The sequence below is a fragment of the Cyprinodon tularosa genome, unplaced genomic scaffold, assembly GCF_016077235.1.
Source record: "Cyprinodon tularosa strain WSP-4 unplaced genomic scaffold, ASM1607723v1 ctg24, whole genome shotgun sequence".
NCBI classification, from domain to species: Eukaryota; Metazoa; Chordata; class Actinopteri; order Cyprinodontiformes; family Cyprinodontidae; genus Cyprinodon; species Cyprinodon tularosa.
In genome coordinates this window covers 1,494,504-1,520,900 of record NW_024038896.1, presented here as the reverse complement: position 1 = coordinate 1,520,900, position 26,397 = coordinate 1,494,504, and the positions used below count along the sequence as shown (strand labels likewise).

At 37.9% G+C, this 26,397-nt stretch overlaps 1 protein-coding gene across 1 annotated transcript in view; it reads right to left on the bottom strand.

The window, feature by feature from the left end:
- Positions 1-271: 271 nt before the first annotated feature.
- LOC119785076 (steroid hormone receptor ERR2-like) overlaps positions 272-26,397 on the bottom strand; it is a 48,191-nt gene continuing 22,065 nt past the window's right edge. Inside the window, exons 4-7 of the mRNA XM_038287473.1 lie at positions 20,039-20,149; positions 18,315-18,476; positions 5,928-6,197; positions 272-654 (exon numbers count right to left, since the gene is read on the bottom strand). Coding sequence (XP_038143401.1) covers positions 410-654; positions 5,928-6,197; positions 18,315-18,476; positions 20,039-20,149 — 788 coding nt within the window. The 3' untranslated portion in view covers positions 272-409. The remainder of the gene's footprint in view (positions 655-5,927; positions 6,198-18,314; positions 18,477-20,038; positions 20,150-26,397) is intronic.

Below are 26,397 nucleotides of genomic sequence, written 5' to 3'. Positions count from 1 at the left end.
ACAAGTGAGAAAAGAAAACAGAAGAAACTAGAACACAAAATGTGGCTACGTTGCTGTACACGTCTTTATATTATCACTTTTTCATTTTGAGATTAAAAGAAAAATAAACAGATTCACAGAAGATTCAGTTGATATAGAGCAATGGGTCTCTGGTTATATCAAGACCTCAGTTTTCTGATTTCTGTACATCCCTTTATACATAAACAACATCAAACATTTGTTTAGTTCATATCACCTCCTTTTAAAAATTATTTCACGTCTTTTTTTTTTCTTCAAATTTTGCTCTTATTTAAATAGATAAAATGACTTCAGAGCCCAACGTCATCCTTTGGCTGTTAATTGGCACTCCACCTTTATTTCTTATGTTGTGTTTCTTGTCTCTGACTGAAGTCTGCAGCTGCTCCAGTTGTCAGGCCTTGGCCTCCAACATCTCAAGGAATAGTTTGTGCATGGGAACTTTACCCTGCATTTTAATGCTGTAGAAGTGCTGAACAGCCTTTGTGGCGGTCTGACGGAGCAGAGGCAGGGTCATCAGCAGCTTCCCTGCCCTTCGGGGGTCTTCTGGGTGCTGGGATCCCTCGTAATCCTGCAGAGCCTCGTGCAGAGAGTCTTGGAGTCTTTGGACAGCCTCTACACTCTCTATGTGCATGGAGTCTGAGTAGAGAGGAAGGAAAAAGAGATAAGACATCTGGTGAGGAGTCTAAACTTCCTCATTACAACATAACATTTTGGAATATTTTGGGGGATTTAGTTGTAAATTTGTGAGTTACCAACATAAAAAAAGTTAATGAACTAAAAAACATAAGAATTAATGTACTAAATTAACTTTTTACAGGAGCCAAACATGACCTTTCTCACAGATTAAAATACTTTCAACGCCCTTTTAAAAAAGATGCCCCCTGTTAATTTTGGTGATAATTTCAGAGCTGAGGAAAACTACATAATTTTACACAGACTGCATTACAGAATCCTCATTAAATTTATGATTTTACTGTCTTATTATGCTATATAAGCCAAACACTGTCTGGTTGCATTTAAATATATTTTAAGGTATCCTTTAAATATAATTTGTATTAAAAAAAACTAACATTTTTATTGTTGTTTTCCAAATCATCCATATTTAATTCACAATAAATCTAATAAAAAAAGATTATTGAGTAAAACCCAGAAATGCACCATTTCCTGCTTATTCTATACATCCATTACTTGCAAAGCATTTTGAATGTGGGAGTCTGCTTCAGCCAAAGTGATAATATTAATCCACAACCACATCTTTTTCATTCTCTCAGCATTTATTATTTTCAAGACAAATAATGGATTATATTTTTCTGACCATTGTGTGCAATTTGACTTTTCCAAAATTCCCAAATTTCTGCCCTGATTGGCTGATCATTTCTGGTGACATCTTGTCTCCAAGGAGTTCTGTGTGCCTTAAAGCAAATGAGCTTTCAATCCTAGAATTTGAACTAGAAAAACTCCACCGCCAGTCATTTCCACTGTTAAGAAACGAGTTTTTAGCTATTGTTTTACACTATGCCTTTGCAAATATGTAACAGAAAGTTTTCTTTAACAAGAAGCGACAGTCTTCTGTCGGCTTTAGCTGAGAAAGAGAGTAAAAACTGAGATCACAGGACCCCACATGAGACACTAGGTAGATTTGGGAAATCAGCCACCTTACTTTGTTCTATGCATCTGTGCTGTCCAGGATTCTGATGCAGAAAACTAAAACAGAAATCCCGAAGATTCCATTTTGAATTCCTACCGGACCATAAATCCCCAAAATAAGGTATTTCAAACTTAAAGCAAAAAAAAAAAAAAAAAAAAAAAAGACAAACAAAACAAACTTTATTTAAACTACAGAATGAGACCCTTTAAAACTTTGACTTTTATAATAATAATTAAAAAAATAAAAGTATGTTTCCTATTTAGTCCTATTCTTATTAAACAGTCTTATAAGATCACATTCAATGCTTGTCGGTTCTTTCTTTTACTTAATGACGTAGCCTAATTCTTAGACTATTTAAATTCTAATTCTTAATTTTGATAAACATGGGCTTGCTCCCTAATTAAGAAATTATTCATCTTTGAGTTTCACTGAGGATAGATGGAGACTGATCAAAGTTTGTTACATTAATATAGAATTATGGCAACAAAGCTACTTAAAAATAAATTCAGTAACAATAAAGGATCTTTTTTATATGCAGCGCAGCACAAATATGCAGCTGCAGCTACCTGTTTTACAGCTGGGTTTACATTCCACAGCTTGTAAATGCAAACATGCAATTTTGGAGAGAGCTTTTCCTCTTGTTAGTAGTTAATGATGCTCCTTAAATAAATGCCTGTGCGTGGCCGAGGCTCAGGGGAAAGAGATGGGCACTTCAGGTTGGAATAAATATTCAGTGGTAAAGGAGAAAGATTCATTTCTTTTTGGTAGCACGGCGTACGGCGTACATCCCCCCATTTTGCTAATGAATTCAGATGGCTGCATTACAAGGATATCGTTCATCTGAATGATGGTGGCAGATGGCCTTCATTTCCATAAGAAAGAGCAGTTGGCCCCCTTATGTACAAGCTCTAAAATAAAACCAGTTGAGCTTTATTTAAAACTGTCTCTATGTAAAACTCTGAATTCTGGAAGAAAAAAAAAACAGTGGTCCTTAAAAAGGACAAGCTGACACACGATTTTAATAGACGAGCGTAATATTTCGGGTCTTGCCTGTTTGACAAACCATAGTCAACAAAAGTGAAGTTTTCATCAGTGTCATCCCAGAAGTGGACTGAGACATGTCTGCGGGATAAATAGTGAGGGAATCAAATCAGCTATGTGTCATTTATTCAGTAAGCGAAGTGAATACCATGTATGAACATGTAAATGAGGAATAAAAAAGAGAAAGTACAAGGCTAATTATGTTCCTAACTGACTGATTAAGGCTCTTTTACCAGTCGCCTTCTGTGTAAATTGCATTTCTATCTTGGGAAATTAACTAGGCTACGTGGACCGCACATGTGTTCCAGTGCTCTTCGTTTGAAACCTTCTTGTTAATGCTGATCCGATCCTGGTTTGGCATATGAGCGCATGAGTGAGACTACAGAAAATGTCTTCAAATGTGTTTTTATGTGTGGGTATTTAAGGTGCTAAGAGGCGGCATGCAAAACTTGCTTTGAAGAAACAATTTCCGTGTAATCCGTCAGCAGCTTGGCGTCAATCCTGTCGATACTCTGCTAATTACAAAATCAATGGCCATGAATTTCCACAGCTGTCATACCCACCGGACCAGTGGAGCCGAAGCTGTGTGAGACTTTGTTCAAACGAGCTAAAGTTGCCCTCTCGCCCTTGCTGAGCCTCCCGCTCAACCCCAGGCCTGTCCTCTCCCACACTTCTCCCTTACGTTTCCAATCCCTTCCTTTTCTTCCCCCCTTTTACTCCCGTGGAGAGTTTGTAATCAGATGGCCAAAGCTCTGCGCTCAGCATCTTTTTTAATTTTTCAGTCAGGCAGGAGAAAAGACTCCTAACAGCCATCGATTACTGGGGGACAGGCCCAGCCTCATGAAAAGCAAACTGTCGATATGGTCGCAGCATCTTCACACTGGAACAAACGAGGCCCGTCGCTCCCCGACGCTCATTCCACTCCACTTAACACATTTTATTGACAGCCCCTGTTTTTCTAATGAAATGCTAAATATATCTCCCTCTGCTGAGGCGCGCTGGCAGCCACTGTTATGGAGATGGAGGTAATGAGAGCGCACGGTGACAGTCACACACATGTATCTTTGAACAAATTAAAATGAAGCTGAAAAAAAAAAACAGAACTCTGACCTTTAATCTTATCAGGCAGCCTTTAAGATGAAAGTGATGATTTCACAAGATATAGATCAGGTCTTAACATTTCTTTTGTCAATTTTCTTTGTTTGTTTAATTAAATGGCAATCTTGTTGATTGGTTTAAGATTAGACATGCAAACATAACTTTTAAGACCACTAATGTAAAAAAAAATGTGAATGACGGTATTGAATGAAATGAACTCATTCATTAAGAACCATATTCGTTACATTTTTATTTCATTCTGTTGGTTTTCAATATTTTTGGCCAATTTTTAGAATTGACAGAGCTTTAAAAATATGTTCATGCAGTACCTCTTAAACTCTTCAACGCTTTTTCATAACATTGCCACAAATTTGAACGTATTTTCTGGGTAATATCTCCAATGAACCAGAAACAAAGTTGTCAATATTTGTGAAGCCGAAGGAAATTTAAAGAATGACTTTTTGTACAAATGTAGCAGCTGGAAGGTAAACCTATGATGCATTTTGAAGTCTCTCACATCTTCAACAGTTTTTCTTCCAGAGTGTCCCTGCATTGGCCTCCATCCTTCTTCTTATAAACTGCTTGCATAGTTTGCCTGCCTCTGCAAAATTCCTACACCATAATGCTGGCACCACCATGTTTTGCCATGGGAATGGAGTATTCAGTTTGGTGTGCCATGTCAGTGTTCTGTCAAACACTCTTATTGCAAACTTTTCTAATAATTGACTGTGTCTTGCTGGTGTATTAGTTGCTATTTTTGTGTTTTATGCTTAGGTTTTGCTCAGTTTGTTAAGTCGGGCATACACTGCAATATTTTCAGTCATTGCATGCAGCTACAGTTCAAACTGTTTGACAAAACCAAAGAGTTAAAAAGTTTTTAGCTAACGATGCATGTTCTCACACTGTGGGGCCCGACGCCCTGATGACGACGGCTGACTGAATTTCAAACATGTTTGATTTTCTCCCGACCTTACAATTCCTGATCCTGAGGAATTGTCGTACAGTTTATGCCCCACTTTAGTAAGTAAAGTCCTTACGTATTGATGGGGAACCAAAGTGTACACGTGCACAAGAGTTTAACAAGGTAGTAATACACATAAGTAAGTTAGCATCTCCCAATGAGGTCAGGAAAATAACAAATTAAAATCAAATTCATTGTGAAAAGCTGGTAGTTATTTGTTGTTGTTTTACAGGATGGTCAGGATCTATTAAGACGATGCGTTAATTGTGAAAAGACTCACATTTTGTCTTTCTGATAGTTTCACTGTACTGCCAGCAGAAGGTGAATAAGTATGTTCATATCAGATCATCGCACCCAATGATGGAATTCTATTTAGGCTGAAAAGGGACTTTCAAAACACTAACAGAATGGACACCTAATGCATACAACCTTTTTTTGTATAGGCATATAGGCTAATGTGATTAGGCACCTTTAAGTATTTCTGATTTCAGTGAGAACCTTTGGTATCGGTCAAGCCTTCCTTTTTTCGTAGTGTGAGCTTGTAAATGTTTGCTGTGACCGATGATATGGTCAGTTTGAAGCTGGCAGCTCTTTTTTTGCAGAAATTCATTGATTTGCATGGCTTATTCTGTTGTCTTTCCCATTTTGCAGAGAGAGGAAATTGCCCCTGTGTCTGTATCTCAATAGATCGATTTTATCCCATTTATAGTTCCTCAAACTTTCTGATAAAACTGAGAAAATAACATTATAAAAAAAAAAAAAACATTATTTATTTACATTTATTTCATAGAAATTAAGAACTTGACACACAGATTGCATCTAACCAAAAAAAAACAAAAAAACAATTGATTTAACCGATATACATATATATATGTATCTAATAAATCAATGGGACAGATTAAAAGTTAGAATATCTTAAATGATTTGTATGCGAGACATCTTAATATGTAATCTATAAAAAATTTTTTTTAACCCTTTTTGTACTTGTTCACCACTGGTACCAATACATGAGCAGGTGTCTGTATTTTGAGGCACTGATACTTAAAAATTTTTGAAGACCTGTTACTTCTAGTTTCCTTTTAACAGCTCAGTGCCACCTAAAAAAAAAAATCATATTTTACAATAGTGAGTGACTGTGGGATTTTTAGGTGTAAAATGTACCTGAGTTGGCGAGCGCGATGGCTTTGAGTGTGACAAACTCCTCCTTCTCCATGCGCAGCTTCTTGTAGCGTCGAACCAGCGGCAGGATGGCGACGTGAAGATCTAACAGGCCAGAGATCCTTGCCTGCTCCTCATCCACCACGTAGTCCTCTGCATACACAATCTCGTCCTCGCAGGGCAGTGAGCGAAACACAATGCTCAGCACCAGGATCTCCATCCAGGCGCTCTGGAGCAGACTCATTTGGTCTGCCAGGGAAAGTGTGGAAAAACCTGTTGGAAAGAAAGTGTTACACCGTTAGTCTTGTTTTTCTGGTGTTTCGAAAAGTGCATTTGAGGCCAACTTGTTAACCCCAGTGCTCAGTTACAGCCTAACGTAAGTCTTCTGCATGCTTTATGGACTTAACTACATTTACTGTAAATTCCCAAGAGGAGAATAACTTGAAACAGAACTGAGTGCTGTATATACCGGCTTAAGGGTGGAATATAAATCTGTCAAATCAAAAGGCCTTTGAAACATGAACCACGGCTAGTTCAACCATCAACAGTCAGACCTTTGGTGCATCTGCAATGCAGATTAGTCAAACTTCCTTGTGAAGTACGGAAAGCATTTATAATGTACAATTTGTAATAATGATAAAAACATTGTTCCAAAATAAAAACAACTTTTGATGTTTGGGTCAACTCCCTAAAAATGTATCTCATTCATTTAGAATGTTATTGAAAAGCAAATTTATTTTAATGTTTTAAGAAGTACAAGTTATGATGATAATTGAAAGCTAATGAAAAGCCTACATGCTGTCCCATCAACTTCCAAAATTATTGGAAAAACCTCTTTTTTAATAAGGCTGCACGGCGGTGTAGTTTGTAGCACAACTGCCTTGCAGCAAGAGGGTTCAGGGATTGATCCCTGGCAGGGATATTTCTACATGGAGTTTCCATGTTCTCCATGTGCATGTTTGGGTTCTCTCTGGGTACTTCAGCTTCCTCCCACAGTCCAAAACCATACATTTTAAGTCAACTGGCATCTCTAAATTGTCCTTCGGCATGGTTGTAAGTCTTTGTGTGTCTCTGGGTTGCCAAGCGACAGACTGGCGACCTGTCTAGGGTATACTCACCCGTAGAATGCCAGCAGGCACCCGTCCCACTGCCACCATGATGGAATACATGGGAGAAGATGGATGGATTTTAATGTAGAAATGTTCAGCCTGTTACACTTTTTAGTTTTCAAGGAAGCCTAATTTGCTCTAATAGTGGCCTTCCAATCATCATCTCTGCTCATCCTCCTCACTATAAGACCTTAAAATGCAATGTACAGCAGCAATCCACATTTTTTAAATACTTTTCTAAAACGATGAAATATTATATTTTGCTAGCCTTTTTCTACTACATCTAGTGAAGTAAAGCCAATTGCCACTTCAAAAAACATAAAACATGTAAGATAAATTAAACTGCTGAGAAAATACAGCATTTAAGTGAATTTGGTTAGCTCAACTGCCTTCAAATTAGCTCCATGATTTAAAGAGTTTATTTTTGTAGAACGATTAAAAGGAAAATTGGATTTTAAAATAATTCAGAATAAAAGAAAGCTTCTTCTTTTGATTGTTCAACCTTCTGAACCCAAAGTGGCAATTCGGCCTGATGTGGAGGTCAAGGAGTCAACTGTCCTCCAGCTTTCAAGCTCACCTCATTGACAGACAGACAGCTGAAAAGGCTCCTGGAGCCACAATACCATTCACCATACTTGATGGCAAATAGGGAGGTGATTCCAGTGCACTAAAGCGACAACGCTGCTTACCTAAATCTAAACTGCTATGGATCAGAGTCCGTCAGGCTGACTAAATAGAGGCCCTCCCAATAGCTCTTATCAAGCAAATAGAGGTGCGATGGAAAGAGGGAGAATGAGCTGGAGAGAAAAGAATGCTGGGGGTGCCATTGATTAGTAGATTGTAATCAGTCCACCAAATGCGAAAGGGCCATCGATCCAGAGCCTCAGATCTGACAAACAGACAGCTGATGGAGGACATCCGGTACATGTTTAGAGGGGGGCAGGGAAAACTAAAGCTCACTGCAAAAGTATTTGGACAGCTTTACTATTTAACACTTCAGTGTATTTAATGGGAACTTATTTAGCTTTGGGCAGGAGTGGGTGACCATAAAAAGTAAAGCTGATCATTGTTTTGATAGTTATTTCTAAAAGAAAAGTAAAAGATTAAGTCTCTGGGCAAAAAGTGTCAAACCGAAACTTTGACTAGGCCATTCAAACACATTGATATGAGGCGATCTAAACTAGATGATGATGGATGTTAGTGGTTGCTGTCCTGGTTGGTCAACCTTTACCTCAGTCTTCCAGTCTCAAGCCTTATAGACTGCCCTCCATCTACTGTTCCTTTAGCCTGAGCATCTTCTCTCTCCCAAATGATGTTGAAAGCATACAGTAATTTGGCACCATAGCCTAACCAATTTCACTAAAACTTTTTCTACTTTGTTCCCGGGGTTGTCTTATTTAACTTTTATCTTTACAGAACAGCTATATTTACACACAGATTGGGCCTCCTACAAGAAGCGTTCGTACGAATTGATTTTGGAGAAAATGCCCATTCGCCATTTTTTTCCCCTATTTCTTATCTTCCCTTAGGTGTGGACGAATTTTACAAATGTTCCAGACTTGATGTAGGAGTTTTGCGCAATAAGGGTATACAGAGATTACAACATTTGTTGTTACTTAAAAGCAATTGTCCATTTTATCAGGCCAGATTTACATTTCTCAGAAATGTTTGCTCACTTACGCATAGATGGGCTGCATTAAATTTACGAAGATCATTTACGATAATTTACTGAAGTTAAAAACGTGTTGAATCTGATGTGGCAGGTTCATAAAAGTCTGTGGTAGCAGAAAATGTTGGAAAAATTTATAACAAGAATACCAAAATATTGCTGCATGAGGCAGCAATATTCAGTGACTCACTGTGCCCTAATATTTACTACCTGGATAATTCTGAATGTAATGTACACTAAAGGCGCTTGAATAAAAAACTTGTCAAAATGTGAAAAAGTGAAAGAAGTGTTTCTCTTCAGCTTTAAAAGCATGAACAACTCTGAGTTGATCAGTCATTTATAATGTAGAGATGCACTGTTACGATATTAATATCTGTATCCTACCTGATGTACAAAAGTACAAAAAGTTATGCATCGGATATCGGTGAAAATGAGCCGGATCCATAGAGCAGATGTATTTAGTTTGTTTCTATAAGAAATTTTAGTTAGGTTAAAAATATCTTGAACACCCGAAATGTTTAGACATTTATGGGCATCTGTCTTTGAGTTATTAAAATGCAGTGGGTCTGAATCCATACGTTATGTATTTGTTTTCAGGATGGAATTTGTCAAGTTAACATGATTTATTCCTTTTTTTTTTTTTTTTGACCTTATACATCTCAAGAGACCATTTGGGTTTACATATACCTGCTTAGGGAAACACAGCTCTGGTAATGGAAAACAATCGGAATCTGCAGATATCAAATTAAAGTCCCAGAATCATTTCAGAGGTGAAACATGTGGATTGGTCCATCCCTGCTAAATCCAAATGAAATACATTGAAAATTGTGGTTGTCTAAGTTTAAGAAAACAATAAATTAAGAATCAGAAATATATGAATTAAAGATTCTTACATTGACAGGTTGTTTTGAAGAATTTAAAACATACATTTTTCAGATAGTGATAGGATGAAACTGAACACATTGAAAATATAAAAAAAAGAAATTCTCTTAAATTATTTGGAAAAAGTAATAAGATAAAAATGTTAAATGTGTGAACAATCTCCACACCATGCTATAAACGGTCTAAAGAAAGTCAGAGCACGTCATGCTGCAATGTGGATCAAGTCTGGATTTAATAAAGTCAATCATTTAGGTAGGATTGACCCATATTCACAACCAGCTTATCTATTTGAGATTCCTAATATGTGACAACAGAGGAGTTAATAAACAAAAACAAACTTCTAAATAATCTCATAGTCATTCTTGATCGAGAGCTGACCCTCTTTTCAACCATTTTTTCATTTTCCCAACCATTCTTTATTTCCAGTCAATTTACCAAAGAGTAAAGAGAGACTTCATGTCTCCCTCGGGGTCACCCTGGAGCTTCAGGTGTGCGGCTGAGTTAAGTGTTGCTGTGGAGGGTGAATCCCCTGATGAAATATCAATATTCCAACCTACTGATTTACTCCCGTTTGACTAAACATGACACAATATTGAGCAAACAGGGAAATGTCAATGTCCTTGCATGTGCCTGCATTCTCTTTGTGCGATGGCAGGAAAGCATGGCCTTTTTTATCTTTAGCAAAGCAGCAGATGGAGGTGAAAGATTTGGTTTGAGACAGTTTTAAGGTAATTATTATCTTATTCAGAGAAACCCCCTGCATTAATACAATTGTTTTGTGTGAACTCTCTATTAAAATAAAAATGTACAATAGATTTATTAAAGGAAAAGTCTGGTCATATTCAGAATTCAAACTTCTGAAAGTACTTTAAATATCAAATTATGACATACTTTAAATTATTTAACAGTAAATTATAAGTGTTTTTAATTAAGAGTAATTTAATTTGAATGTCCTTTACCGGAAAAATCCATGTCTGTCAAATAACACTACCGCCACCTAACGGTTTGCGGTATCGGCTGTTGATCAAGTCATGTTAAATAATTGTTATTGATTGCAGATGTTTGCTAGCCTGGGTGCCAGTCCGAAATTAGTCCCGCCCACAAGGTTTGAGTTCGGGGAAGTTCGGTCTGGCTCTGCTCCATAGTAGCGCGAGTATTAAAGCCCACTGTCAGGCGATCCAATCAAATTGTCAGGGCGGGGCTTTATACGATGATGGACAGATGATCAAGAGTAACGTTATCAACCACGTGACCAAAGCGCGCTTGGGTGACAACAATAATGGCTGCCGCTGGAGAGTTTGGGTGAGTAGATTCTGCTATTAGGTCTGTTCTAGAAGATATCGACAGCAAATTAATTTTAAAAGAGGAACAGAGAAACGCGATCAAGGCTCATCTTCTTATTCTAGGCGTGAAACTACACGCTTTGATTTTTGTGGACAACAACTATGCCTCGCTTAACATACGTCACGCACTCCGTTGCTCTTATTGGTTGTAGGTCTATCCAATTGAGTGCAGAGGCATTTTTTTTCCTGGTTTGTTCAAAACACGCCCCATAATCACAGCTCTATGAAGCAGTATCAGACTCATATTCTGACTAGAATTGAGTCGGACTACGTCAGGCTAGATGTTTGCCACACCGTGACAACACTGGCAGAAGATGTCAGGAGTGAGGTGTTACTATATTTGGGCAAAAATGATCGCTCCAGGACTCAGTGATCATGATGAAAATTATCATTATTTTGTTTTTACTGATTAACGAAAAATTTATCAAATCCCCGTGAAGGTATTAGTTTTAGCTTTAGATAATGATCCATTGATCATTCCTTGTTGATTGGACTTTTCCTTTAAGGAAAAAGTATGCTAAAGCTCACTCTAAAGTTACCAGATACTTCCTAAATATAATGTATTCAAGGTCTATAAATAGAAAACAAAATGAATTTTATCTCAAATGACAGTGAACCACAGAAGGATCAATGGTTTGGTCTGCTTCAGGCAGACCTTGGCAGACAGAGACAAGCTGTGCTGCAGACCCTTTCTGCTTTATGCTTTAGGAACAGTAAGAGATGAATCTTGGTTATGTCAGCAAGCTTTTCATAGGTTCCACAATAATTTGTATTTTATAACCTTAATAAGCTTCTCCATCAAGCATAGGTACTATTGTGCAATGCATTTTTTAAGGTTTGTTTTTATTATAACCACAACTTTTCACAATCAACCGTTTTGTTCTTATTTGTTCCCAAAATGGAGTCTGCTGCACAGAAAACAGACTCAATTATAATTAGTAAGCACCATGATGTGTCTGAGAAATACACTTCGTTCAAGCAAGCTGACGCATAAGGTGTTGTGTATTTTGTGTTTATAACAAAAGCTACAATCTACAGAAAAATACTAGGGATGAAAGACAAGCAGCAGATCTACAATTCAAAGTATAAGGGAGACTTAAAAAAAGCCGAGAGATATCTGCATGAGTAATCAGAGCAGAGAGGAGTCAGCTCATATTCCTCTCTTTGTTGAAAACATTTTAGTCAAGAATATAGATTCAGGGTTTTTAAGACTTTTTGGCCTAATTTTTAAAATGTTATTGAATTCAAAATTGGCTGTTTAATTAATAAACTGGAGAATAGATGGATGGATGGATGGATGGATGGATGGATGGATGGATGGATGGATGGATGGATGGATGGATGGATAGATGGATGGATGGACAGACGAATGATGGATGGATGGATGGATGGATGGACGGATGGATGGATGGATGGATGGATGGACAGACGAATGATGGATGGATGGATGGATGGACAGACGAATGATGGATGGATGGATGGATGGATGGATGATGGATGGATGGACAGACGAATGATGGATGGATGGATGGATGGATGGATGGATGGATGGACGGACGAATGATGGATGGATGGATGGATGGACGGACGGACGGACGGACGGACGGACAGACAGACAGACAGTCAGACAGACGGATGGATGGATGGATGATGGATTGATGGATTAAGGAACAGGTGGATGGATGGATGGATGGGTGATGTATGGACAGATGGATGATGGACGAATGATGGATTCATGGTGGATAGATAAATAGATGGACAGATCGACATTGGATGGATGAATGGATGAAGGATGGATTGAATATTTAGACAAGGAAGAATAAATCTGGTAAAAACTAAATCTTTTATGCCAACTCAATACACAAATCAACAAAAACGATCAAGGAATCAACTCCCAACATTGTTTAGAAGGCAGCAGCTACGGTGAGGCCCCAGACTTAAAGGTTTATCACTGCATATTAAATACAGCATCCTCCACATAAATCTACATTAAAAACACCCTGTTTTGCATCTACCCTCCATAAATTGCTACAAGAATCCTCAACACAAAGAAAAGGGCTCTGACCAGGCAGCAGCACAGCCCAAGTACAGATCCGATAAGAAATTGAATCCCTGTTCAGCACAGTGAAGAGAGTGAGTGGTTGGCAGTGAAGCTTGAAGCTGTCATTGAGAGCTGGGTCTAAAACAGACAGCAGTTCACTCTCTATTCATTTAGCATCATTACAGGCCTCCTAAGAGCCCTAATGGGCCTAATAAAAAGACAGAGGTAATAATGAGACTAGAGGGCTCTATATGAGCGAAGAAGAGCGAGAGGAGGGGATAGAGTCAGGGGAACTGGAGAACAAGGAAGTCTTGCTGAGTGTCTGTGTGTCTGTGTGTAAGATAAGGGGAGAACGTTTCAAGCAAAAAAAAAGTAAGAGGGGGAAGGCAGTAATGTTTGTATCGTGTGAGGACTGATAGCAGCACCCTTAACATGGTTACTTTATGTATGTACAGAGTTGTTTGATAAATTAGCAGTCCAGATTCCAGACAGCAGCATCTCTATTGTCTTTAACCTGTTTGCATACTTAGATGCTACCAAGAAACCAATCACAGCTTGAGCTTAAATAGACAGCTTTAGAAAAAAAGTCTTTGAATTACTTAAAAATAATCTTTCAACAAAGTTATCCCCTTCAAAATATAACAATATGAAGCAGAAAAAAATATGTTTCTGAGCTGCATGTTTCTTCGCCAGTTCTTCGTTATCTGAATGTTGAAGGACTTCCACATTAATGGAGCAATCTGCACTAATGACTCTTATTACCTCATCGTTAGGGCCATTTGCTCAGCGGGCTGAGTGTAATGGTAGGCGTGGACTGTTAAACTGTAGGGACCCCTTTTTGTCTTAATTATTAGTTGGTGACACGCTGACCTGATGGCCCTGGGTAAAGCGTCCCCAGAGGGCCACATGCCCCTTTAATATCTCTGTCGGCTTTGGATTTAGATGGTTGCAGCATAAAAGATCAATAGTCCTACACAGGTAATGTAACCCCGAATTACACTCAAAGGCTTTTAACTGGGCTCATGATTAAACCTGGGGATTTTTTTTTTGAAGAACTTGTGGCACTAGTGCTCTTTATTCGCAGGGATCATACAAGAAATGGGCAGAAGGATGCATCCAAGGGCCCAAGGTCAGGAATCGAACCTGGAACAGCGGTGATGAGGAGACTTGCCCTCTGCTTGTATGGGAGTGCACTCTGCTGCTATGCCACGTGCCAACACAAACTTAAACCTAATAGAAATACTAGCTGATGATTAATAAATACTGTTATTCTTATGTTGTTGTTAGCATGTAGTATGTCAGATAATCTGTGAACAAAAATCACTGTCTAGTTATACCAAATTTGCATAAAAAATGTTTTTTTATGGCAATTCCTACACTATAAAATGACCTATCCAGCATTATGAATTGAGTTGTGTGATGCCACTATAGGAAGGAAGAACTTGGTACTACTCAACATTCACAGGAAAACAAAGAGTGAGGTGCAGGTGCATTATTTATAGAGAGTTAATTTATCTCCACATTGTGTAATGCTCCAACCAGAAAAATCTTTTACATTAGTGTTTCGCTAGAATCACTACCTAAACACAGGGTTTTGCATTTAAAGGTAAATAATAAAAAAATAAAAGGAAAATAAATGGTCGTCCTATTTGTCAATTATTATGTTTATATGTTTATGTACAGTGAGGCCATCCTACGTGCACGTCCCCATTTTCACTTTGTGAGTCTGACATAGTGGAAAAATTGCAAATCTTATTTTGGAAAGTAAACTAGTATGAGCGATGCAAACACCAACTTTTAAACAGAGCGTGCAAGAGGAGAAATGGGCTCGTGCTCTCGCAAGTGTTCAATAGGCGTTCCCTCTCAGGCGCGGGTCCAGGGTTGTGCATGTACATTTTTTGTGAGGATGGGTCTTTTCAAAAATTTGCAAAAATCTTCCACTATAACTTTATGGTTTTCAAATATTTTTTTACAAATAAACACTTGAAAATTGTATTTAGACTTAATAAAATCCTATGCAATCATTTTCCTGCAGAACTCATCTGTTGGTGTTACTCGAAAACTTGAAAGTAATTTATTGTGATTGTGAATTGAAAGGATTTTATTTGCATCATTTTCAAATACAACTAAAAGACTTGCATTATTCTCTAGCTTACTTATTTAGGATATACAACTGCAGGGTTTATGTATTTAGAATTAAAAACTATATGTAGTTAATGTTATTACTAATGAGTGTATTTATTTTAAGTATATAAAGTTTATTAATTTTGGGGGTTTATGAAGGGAGCAGGAAAACCAGCATGCAGGTCAATAAACTTGACTACTTGCACCATTATTTAGACTGTTTTTTTCCCTCCTACATTTTTTCCTCCTACATTGTTAAACTCTGATCACTGCTGCACTTTATATTGGCAATTTATCTTACTTCAACTGCAATATCATTAAACAGTTTTAAGCTGTATGCATAGACTCTGTGCATACAAAATGACAATAAAGTTTGTCTGAGTCAAAGTATTTTTTGGTTTTACAAAAAGACAAGTAAATAAAGAGCTTTGCGTAGCTTTAAATGTTTCTATCTAACTCTATGTTTAAAAAAAGCTCTTGTTCAAAGAGCCTGCTTTAAGTAAAAGAGACAAAAACAACAGAAAAGTCAACATTTGCATAACATGTCTTAACATGTAGTTAATGTTATTACTAATGAGTGTAATTATTTTAAGAATATAAAGTTTATTTATTTTGGGGGTTTATGAAGGGAGCAGGAAAACCAGCATGCAGGTCAAAATGGAGGACGGAGTGTATTGGTTTTACTTTGTATTTTTATTTTTCTCAACTCACGGTTAATTTTTGTTGCAATAAATACAGTGGGCTGATTGGACTGCACCAGCGCTACCTTCCAGAGAGGGAGGAACTTGGAGTTTATTTTAGTTAAACAAGCTTTTCCATTTAAAAAAATATTTGTACATGATGTTCAGGAATTCTTTCTATTTTTTTTGCTTAGTTTATTAGCAAGCTTTGCAGCAATGTGGTGTTCGGTGTATTTAGTGACTGCATGCTGTTAAGTTATCCCTATTGTTTGTTAATAGTCCCATCATATATACCCTTGTGTGATTTCTTTGTGAGGTCAGTTATGTCTTTTCCTGTGTGGCAGTATTTTGTTGTTTTTTTAGTTGGTTTACATTTTTGCTTGGGTTCAGTTTATTTCTTTGACCTCCTTTTATGAGCTTATTTTCTAATTACAGCTTTATGTTTAATTAAAAAAACATCCCCACAGGATGATGGTGCCACTACAATGTTAAATCATCAGGATGTTTTTTTTTTGGGTGAGCAGAGCTAAGTTTGGTCCCATATTAAAACATCATCCTTTCCTGCATCTTTGCTGCCCCCCTAACATTGTTCAGTCTTATGGCTTTTGTTTGGCCACTCCTTCAAAGTTGTGAAGTACATGACAAATATGAGCTGTACCTCCAGATTGTTCTTATCTGATTAATACTCTACTTGGCTAGTCTGTCACTTTAGGAGGAGGACAGTTATGTCTTGGTAGGTTGACGCCTGGTTCTGCTGGAGGTTTCTTCTTGTTAAAAGTGAGTTTTTACTCTCCACCCTCGCTACATGCTTGCTTAGTGTGAGGGATTGCATTCGAGTCAATGAGTTGATGCAATCAACTGGTTTTGATAGAAAACTTTGAATCAATTTGACTGTATGATCTGGTAAACTGTAAAGTGCCTTGAGATGACATGTGTTGTGAATTGGTACTATATAAATAAACTGAATAGAATATTATTAAATCAAAGTGTAACAGAGTCAGTCGATAGAATAAATAAGATTGAGTAAAATACTGGGAAAATCATACAAATGTACATTCCATTTCATAATAAAGCACCACTTTGTCTTGATTTCTTACTCACAAAACAAAACACACTGAAGTTTGAATCTTTTTTAATAAAAACTATACAGATTAAGGCAGATCATAAACAAAGTGGCTGTGTCTTGATATTATGTCATCAAAATCAATTTATTAGTGCAAATACAGTTTTTTTCTCTCTTTTATTTAAATTTCAGAATTTAGGGTTTCAGGTGCTATTATATCACTAAATGCTGTATGTTATGTCATTAGTTTAAGTTTGTAATGAGACACACATGTGAAGATGCAACTGTTTCAATATCGTTAAAAGAAATAAATGAAAAGTATTTCCCAGTGATATATCCCAGCGCTAAGTGTCCCGAGCCCATAAGATCATTAGTGACCCCTGACACCCCCACCATGGACTGTTCTTCCTGCTGCCCTATGGGAAGAGACTTTGCAGCATCTGATGCAGGTCCAGCAGGTTCTGCAACAACTATTAAACTCTAAAATCGTCTCTGCATCACATTATTTTGCACTACCAATGTTGCTGAAGTTTTATAATCCTTTTAAATAGGACACAACTCAATGTATCTACTGCATTTTGCATAATATTGTTGTTTTGCACTGCACTGAATTTTTTCATATTAATGCCCTTTTGCACCATTATTTAGACTGTTTTTTTTTTTCCTCCTACATTGTTACACTCTGAACACTCCTGCACTTTATATTGGTAATTTATCTTACTCCAACTGCAATATCATTAAACAGTTTTAAGCTGTATGCATAGACTCTGTGCATACAAAATGACAATAAAGTTTGTCTGAGTCAAAGTATTTTTTGGTTTTACAAAAAGACAAGTAAATAAAGTGCTTTGCGTAGCTTTAAATGTTTCTATCTAACTCTATGTTTAAAAAAAGCTCTTGTTCAAAGAGCCTGCTTTAAGTAAAAGAGACAAAAACAACAGAAAAGTCAACATTTGCATAACATGTCTTATTTAAGAATTAATCAGCAAGCGTGGGGGCAGGGTGGGGGGGTCCATCAGTTTCTACCAAATAAATCAATTCTTCCACAGGCTCTGTGTGGTCTCCTTAAGTAAGTAAGAGGATTGCTTTCTTTAAGTGTGGGATTGAAATGGAATACATTGACATGGGGCGGATCCCGGCCCCTAGACTCCCCCACCCCACCCAGTCAAATCAAAGGTTTCAGCTGCTCTTTATTGATTAGATTTTAGAATATGGGACTGGCTTCTCCCTGAGGTGCAGATGAGTAGCAGATGTTAATTATCCTGTGTGTGCATGTCTGTGAGTGGGAAGGTGGTGATGGGAGGGTGAACTACCTTAGTGAGCTCACACCAACAGAAACAGAAACCTACCCTTCTACTCCTCTTTCGTCCTTTAGATTTTGCAGTAGATCTATACCCCTATAGCTTCAGGTAGTATGAATTAAGTTTGAATTCATAATTATTTTGAGATGACGATCCAAACACATTCGCTGCTCCTCACCTGGGATATGTTTGGCCCAGCCGATGATGACCACCAACTCGCGGTCCGCCAGGTCACACAGGGTTGTCAGGGCTTTGATGTCACCATCAGGCATGGTCGGATCTGGCATGGCGTAGATCTTTTCCGGCTCCACCACCAGCAAATGCGAAACAATCTTTGTCACTGAAAGCGAAAATTCATGCTCAGTAATAAACCTGAAACCTGAATCATGATTACCGTATTTTCACGACTATAAGGCGCACTTAAACGTCTTTTTTCCCCCTCAAAATGTGCCGTGCGCCCTATGGTGCGGTGCGCCCTATGTGTGTTGTAACTGCGACTTTTGAGACCACCTCATTGAGGAGATGATGAAAGAGTGGCTGAATGTAAGGAGACCAGCTGTTTTTTTTTCCACTCATCACCATTAATCTGTAACTCCATGCGTGCCCATCTCACAGCTGATGTGAAAAACATGGGGAAACAAATTAACCCTGTGCTCGCTGTTCAACCGCTCGAAATCGGTGTGAACCGGACCCAGCAGGTGCAGCAGAAGCAGCGAGGAATAACGTGTCTGCTGGCTCTGTTCTTCAAGCTTTTGCAAAAGCAGGCATTATTTCTGAGGAGCCGCGCTGCACGGAAAGTGACTCTGACAGCGCAGAAGGGGAAACTGGCATGTCTGATTTAGCGCAGCTGTTTAATTCAGAAACAGAGGATGAGGACTTTGAGGGGTTTGATTAATACTTTGTAATAAATACATGAATAAAGCACAATCATACTCAGTTTTGCTCCCGCTCTATTTTTCTACCTGAAAACTTAATTCAACAGCAGGCTCTGGTCCACGGCGCATCCGGACTCACCTCCGCAGGTGTTTTTTCATCTAAATAATCTAAATCTTTTTAAGTGAGAAAGCCCACCTGAAAATTTAATCATTGCAGTCAGCTCATCCAGATTATTATCCTGCCTATGTTTTAAGTTAATTTATGCGTCAATAAACGAAGAAGAAGGGGAAACTGGCATGTCGGATTTAGCGCAGCTGTTTAATTCAGAAACAGAGGATGAGGACTTTGAGGGGTTTGATTAATACTCTGTAATAAATACTTGAATAAAGCACAATCATACTCAGTTTTGCTCCCGCTCTATTTTTCTACCTGAAAACTTAATTCAACAGCAGCCTGTGGGCCGCGCGGCGCATCCGGACTCACCTCCGCAGGTGTTTTTTCATCTAAATAATCTAAATCTTTTTAAGTGAGAAAGTCCACCTGAAAATTTTATCATTGCAGTCAGCTCATCCAGATTATTATCCTGCCTATTTTTTAAGTTAATTTATGCGTCAATAAACTGTATCAGAGGATTAATCACAGCCCTGTGTCATCAGCGATGTGTCTCTCACGGCAGGTTCCCAGGTTTTAATAATACTTTGTAATAAATACACCTTGCAGCTTTATTTGCTGTGATCAGTGGGAATAAAGTAGTTTTAATTTGTTTTTAAGTGAGAAAATCCACCTGAGAGGACATGTACCTGTATATAAAAAACGCGCCCTATAGTCCGGTGCGCCTTATGTGTGTGTTAAATACAGAAATGGGACACATAACTGAGAGTGCGCCTTTTAGTCCGGTGCGCCTTATGGTCGTGAAAATACGGTATGTGAAATCTAGACCTGCTGCAGCTTTAGGAGTTGCAACATCCATACATGCTTTCAGTAGGTTATTTTATTTTATAATTAATAGGTATTATAAATACTTACAGGGCTTTTTTGCCGGGGGAGGTAGAGTGAGGCCGAGGTAGGATCCATTCTCTGCATCTAACCTACGTTTATACTTCTGTCTCCCACCTCTCACTCGGTCCAGACGAACACCTGCAGAACAGAAGAAAAAAAACAAATCAGAATGGGATGAGCATAAGAAAGCAAAAAAAAAATAGAAACTTCACTATTTGACATATCAAAATGTTGTTTGGATCAAAATGTTTAAACTGATAAGTGTAATACATTAAAACTCAAATAACTCTGGCCCAACTTCCCAATTTATTTGTCACAAAGATGCACAGATTTGGTAAAATCCAGAAGAACATGAAGGGATTGCAAGCTTATACCCACTTCTGAATAATAACCAAACACCTGTCATAGCATAAGATGCTAATCCGTAACCTGAGATGGAATAAAGGCACAAAAATTTCTGTCACACAGAAATGTCCTTTCATTTTTGTTCTTGTTAGAGGATGTTAGAGAGAGTGCATAGTGATCAGAGTTATCTCAAGTTATATGGCCCCCTCCCCTACCTGGTCCTGCATACTGCTATTCAACTACTGAGAGAATGTCACTATGTACTTTCCACATTTCCCAGATTAATTAATCTGTTTGGAAATATTTTCAGGAGCCAAAAACACATTGTTCCAATAATATGCAACAAAGCTATAATTCTAATTGTTCAAAAGTTATACTACAAGACACAATAAAGGAAGATTATACTGTGTAATAAGTAATCAAGAGCTACTGGGGATATGTTTTTTTTTCTTGTACTTCAGTATATAATACTACCGGTATATCAAAATCAAAATAAGACATATGCGTTGTTTTTAACATTATCATGTTAGAAATAATTCTTATGTTTAATCAATTAGTGTTTTGTTTGAGCTTTAAGTGATCCATTTAAGAGAAACTAAAATAAACTGATTTTTGAAAAGCTAGCAAATATTGACCATTGGCTGATTTATTTGTGCAAAGATTTTTATCATTTTATAATATCTAACATAAAAAAGACTGATTCTTTAAAGAGTAAGCTCTTTTTTAGTTCTAAAGAAGGCTTGTCCTTTGGAGATTTGAGCATACACTCCTGACACGTCAGGGATTATCTCCAAAGCCATCACAAAGGACAAAAGGCTCGATGCACCTTATGTGCTGAATTTACAAGCTCGCATTAAAACTTGTTTGAGGACTGAGGGAGAGCAAACAGATTTTACATGGTCAAGCAGAATTGAATCGTGTGAGATTTCCCAGCGACGCACATAAATTCCTTTGATTCCCTTGGAAACAAAAGAATCCGATTAGGATGGTCTTTCAATTTCCTGACACCGACTATCCACTAACCTAATTACCCAGCGTGCCCGAAGGGAGCTCATTCTTCCCAGCAAACACAGTGAGATCATTTTATGCCTGGCAGATTGAAGCTAAATCGAGAGCCCCTCTTCTAACACAGTATTCCATTTGTACGCCTTAAAGTAATCAATAAGGCTTGCAAATAGACTTCTTGTTCTTTGAACACATGTGGAGGCGATTTTAATTAGTCAGTTTGGCAGCCAGAAGAAGGGTTTGCAGTAGATGGAGTTTGGGCTGCTGTTTTTAACATTTATCTTAGAGGTAAATGAAGATTAATGATGCAACATTTAAAAAAACATTGTTTCATGCTTGTCTAAATAAGGATAATCTTAAAATACTTTCCTAACTCAGTCATATTAGCACGTGTACCTGTAACTGATGTAAAAAAAACTTTAACATTCCTTCCCTCCATTAATAATGTTGTTGGGTTCTGGTGCCTATCTCTGTTGGGAAGGGTACCTGTCTCTTCCAAATAACTCTACTCAAACTTATTTTTCCAGAATGCATAGAATTACTGTAAGAAAGTGATGGATAAGTAAGTGCGATATATTGCATATTCAGCAGGTATAAATAATAAAGGTATTATTATACAGACAGGAGGGCCAACCACTTTTTCCACTTTGAATATCAACACTGCGACCTGCTGGATCATATTGTACGACTGCAGAAAACAACCAGTGACCAGACAGGCCAGTTTGAGTTCCAAGGTCTGTACGGTCTGTATGAACTGACTCATGAATCATTGACAGGAAATAATAGCTACTTAGTTCCAGTTTCAGGTCTACTGAAAGCTTCTCTTTCCTTCATGCATCAGGTGCACATCTCCACCCTGATACAGCTGTGTCTGTCTGATCTTCGGAGTACTTTGTTATATTCTCCAACAATGTGATAAGAAGCAATACTGGGGATCAGCATCCCAAGGGGAAAAGGCCATTTGTTGCAGAATTGAGGGGATTATAATCTGCACCACTCTATACAACTTTCTTTAGTATCAGTTTTCATGCTGCATGGCAATATTTGTCCACATTTTTAAAACAAAGTAAAATAGATGTGCACTTTGTGTAGCAACACCTTCAGTCTATCCCGATTATGATTGATTTTATATGTGTGCTGATATGAAGAGATTATTTTTGATATAAGTGACAGAGATGACAGGAATCCCTGTCACATTTATGATCTTTATTGATGCCAAGAAGCTCAGAGAAAGAAATGTTTTAATCATTTCTGGAGTTTTTATGTACTCTATATCTTTTTTTGCTGTTTTTTATTCATACTAATTTTGCTTTCCTACATTTTGAAATTCTCAGGTCATTTAAAGCTGGGAAACAGTTCATTTAAAGAGACATTATGTACGTTTTTACTGAGAAATATCTTCAAAATAGCCTTTTATTTGTCCCTTTTGACTAAAACCCTGCAATGCATCTAGAGTCTATACATTCATTAAATCATTACTGGTCTGTTAGAAAAGGAAGAATGTGTAAACTGGATATTTAGATATATACTAACAAATGTTTTTAATTTTCAATTTTATTTTATAAGTTTGGCAAGTTTCTAAAACTTGATGAGCCAGCAACCCTGCAAACTTATTAAACATTAGTCAGGGTAACATTAGAAAAGTGGTAGCAAAAACAACCAAAACATTATTTTTGCTCATTTGTATGATTGCTCAAAGTATTTTCTCGGGAATTAGAGGTTTGTGAAAAGGATGTAATTGTCAGGGAGCGGCATACGTGCAAGTTCCGTCAATGTGGATGAGTTTGCACCATACTAAGTTTTAAAATTATCCAGTTTCAAAAGATGAATTTATGGCCATCTTCCCCAGCTGTTTAAATTCTTCATATATCACACACTGAAAAAGTGACAGAGTGCCTATAGTTTTTTTCAGATTGTTTTAGGTAGGCAAGCAGCTGCTTGTTACTGGCATTCAAGGTGCTGAAAGACAGCTACTTCACTTTTCACTTGATTTAAAAAAGCTACACTATAATACAATAATTCCAGTTGAAATAGACACATTAGACACAAAATGGATGTCCTCGGGAAATAAAAGAGCCAATCCAGTATTCTTATAAAGGTAACACTATTTCAGAATTACCATTGGCAATCACAAAGCCCCATCTAATTAATCAGAGATTAATTTATACCTTTGGTACTCTAAAGGAGCAGAGCGATAAGTGCTCGAAACCTCTACTGGCATGATTGTTTTTATCACAGGATGTCTGGTCTGTTAGTTTTGATAGTTTAAAAAGGGTAAATTTACTGAGAGAATAAATCTACCACAAAATCAAGGAAGATGTGATTTTTTTTCTATAAAGAAAATAAAGAAATGAGAATTAAATATTGCTATTTTTATAAATACAATGTAATTTATTCTTTACCAGGCCTATATTTGTCTCTTTCCTGTATTTAAATTAAAATAATTACATAGAAACATGACAAAGAGAATGCGTGATCTTTTTTTATTAACCTTATGCCTATAACAGGCATACACACTTCGCCTTCTAAAACAAATTTCCCTAAATTCTTGAACCTCCCATGGTTGTATTAACTTTGTTTTTATGCAGATATCTCTGCAGAGATCCAATCATACAGATGCTGATGCGCATGTGGCCCATTTAGCGATGTGTGCACGCTAAACGAATATTCATGCATGTGTGTGAATGAGTGTGTGAGTCTCACGCAACTATTTTCAGCTCCTCACCTGTCAGGAGCGCTTCTTTCTGCAGAATGTGTCAGAAGTGGCTGCCTGGCCACTGCTGCCAAAGGGAGATTAGGAGCTCCCTATTTTAGATGGGTAAAATCAGAGGGACGCACCGCAACACCCCCGCCCTCTCCTCCTCCTTAACACACACTCACCATCAGCTAAGCACACAGGCCTTGCCCTTTCATTGCAACTGCTGAAGGGTGAGTATGTTAGTCTGGGAAGAGTTACAGTATGGATTTGGTATTGGATGAATTTTGTTTGATTGCTGGGTGGGCTGAAGAAATGCGGAGGAATGTAAGGGGACAGACGGGGCCCCCACCTGCTCCAGTCCTTTCAGGGCCAGAGTTGTTCTCCCACAACTGTGAACACTGGCATGGTTCCCTTCATCATGTTTAACACAAAGCCACCCTGACCACAAATCCGCCTCTAATCAACAACATGTGCGAGGCTGGGTCGATTCAGGACCACTGATGTGCTCAGTTTGGGGTTTCCACACAGATAGCTGTGAACGCAACAGAGGAAAAGAAGAAACCAAGATGACATGCAAGCGGGAAGCGCGTAACTCATGGTCCCGTTCCGTGACGCCTGTCAGCAGTGATATACATTTGACATGTGTGTAAATGAATGCGAGTTTGGAGTACAAGGAGGTTGTAAAGAGGTCAGCGCGTCTCTAAATCCACCCCTCTTCAGAGGAACACGTGTTAACATCCGTGTCTGATCTATCACCTGCCAGACATTGAGGACAAGCCAGCGGAGAAACTCTGGGTGGGCGCTTACTCTCCGCTGGGTTTATAAACTTTGACTGCTTTAAAAAGAAAATAAGGGACTCAAATGTGAGAAAAAAAGCCAAGGAAATTATCAAAAGGTTGTTCCTTCAATGTTAAATAACGAAAGGAAATACTAAGCATGTAAAGGCAAACCTGGGTATATCTTTATTTTGATGATGTAATCTTAGCATATAGATTGGTTTCCGACCTAAGCGCATCGACTAGGAAGGGACCTGACAGTCTGTGATATTGGATATGGCTTCACTAATCTTTTGTGTATGTGGCTGGAGGAAAATAAGGCTGTAACATTACCCCGGTAGCCACGTTCGGTCAGGAAAAGATGGCTGATTCCTATCTGTGGTCAGAGTAGGAGCGAGACAGCGGTGTAGGTTGCCAAAATAGTCTGCCAGCTTGTGTTCGTCCACCACATTACAGCAGTGTCAGAAAATCTCTACAAAAACACACAACTACGACTTAAACATCTGACTCGAATTTCAAAAGAGCGGTGGCTTAAGTGTCCTTTATTCACGGCATTAAAGATTTTCATTCACACCAGAAATTCACCATGGTGGTGAGCTTCTTCTCTTCTGTTTCAACATGTAAATGTGTTAACATTATCGGGTGAGGCCTGTTTAAAGTCACGACCAGCTGTTGCTTCATAAAACTATTCAAAAAAATTGTCTCTGTGATACACAGAGACACATATGAAAAATAAACTCATACCATTTCAAAGCAGAAATTTCTTTTGCGTATATAATTGGATTACATAACACCAAACAGTAATACTAAGGAGTGTTAGCACTGCTATTAGTGGCGTGTAGCGGCTCATGGTGCTGGGTACTGACACCATACCTTCTGGGAGCTGTAATTACGTTAGGATTTTTCCATTGAACTCGTGACCTTTTATCAGCCATGGCTGTACATTAAAGGGCTTCATGGATTGGTTTTCTTAAAAAGCTGCCTGCACCTTCTGAGTTTCAAAATCATAGACAAACACAATGTAGTGAATAGGTGGAAAGTTGAAGGAAAATGATACATGGTTTTCAAAATGATGTGGCAAGTGTGGCACCTGTAAATAAAATGACATGTATAACAAATTAGAGAATATGCAAAACTCAGGTGTGAGAATCTGTTGATAGAACAACTTGATAAATCTGGTCTTCATGAAAGACAGTTATAAAGAAACTGCAGTAGAAAAAAGTTCTGCCGAAATTTAGCCAAAACCGATGCAGCAAACATACGGAAGATGGTGGATTGAGGACCAAAATGAACTTTTTGTTAAAAATTGTAAACATTTTGTATAGAAAACTATAAGTTTATATCCCTATGATCACACAATTCTCACACATGGTGGCGGAGGAGTCATGCTGTGAGGAGGCTATCTCTTACAGGGACAAGGAAGCTCTATGAAGTTGGTATGAGGAGTGATGGAGCTAAATACAGGGCAATCTGGGGCCTGCAACGTGGGAGGTTGCAGAAGGGTGTGATTCTGCTTAGAAAATATTTGTTTTATAACAAAGAAATCAATGTTTCAATGTTGT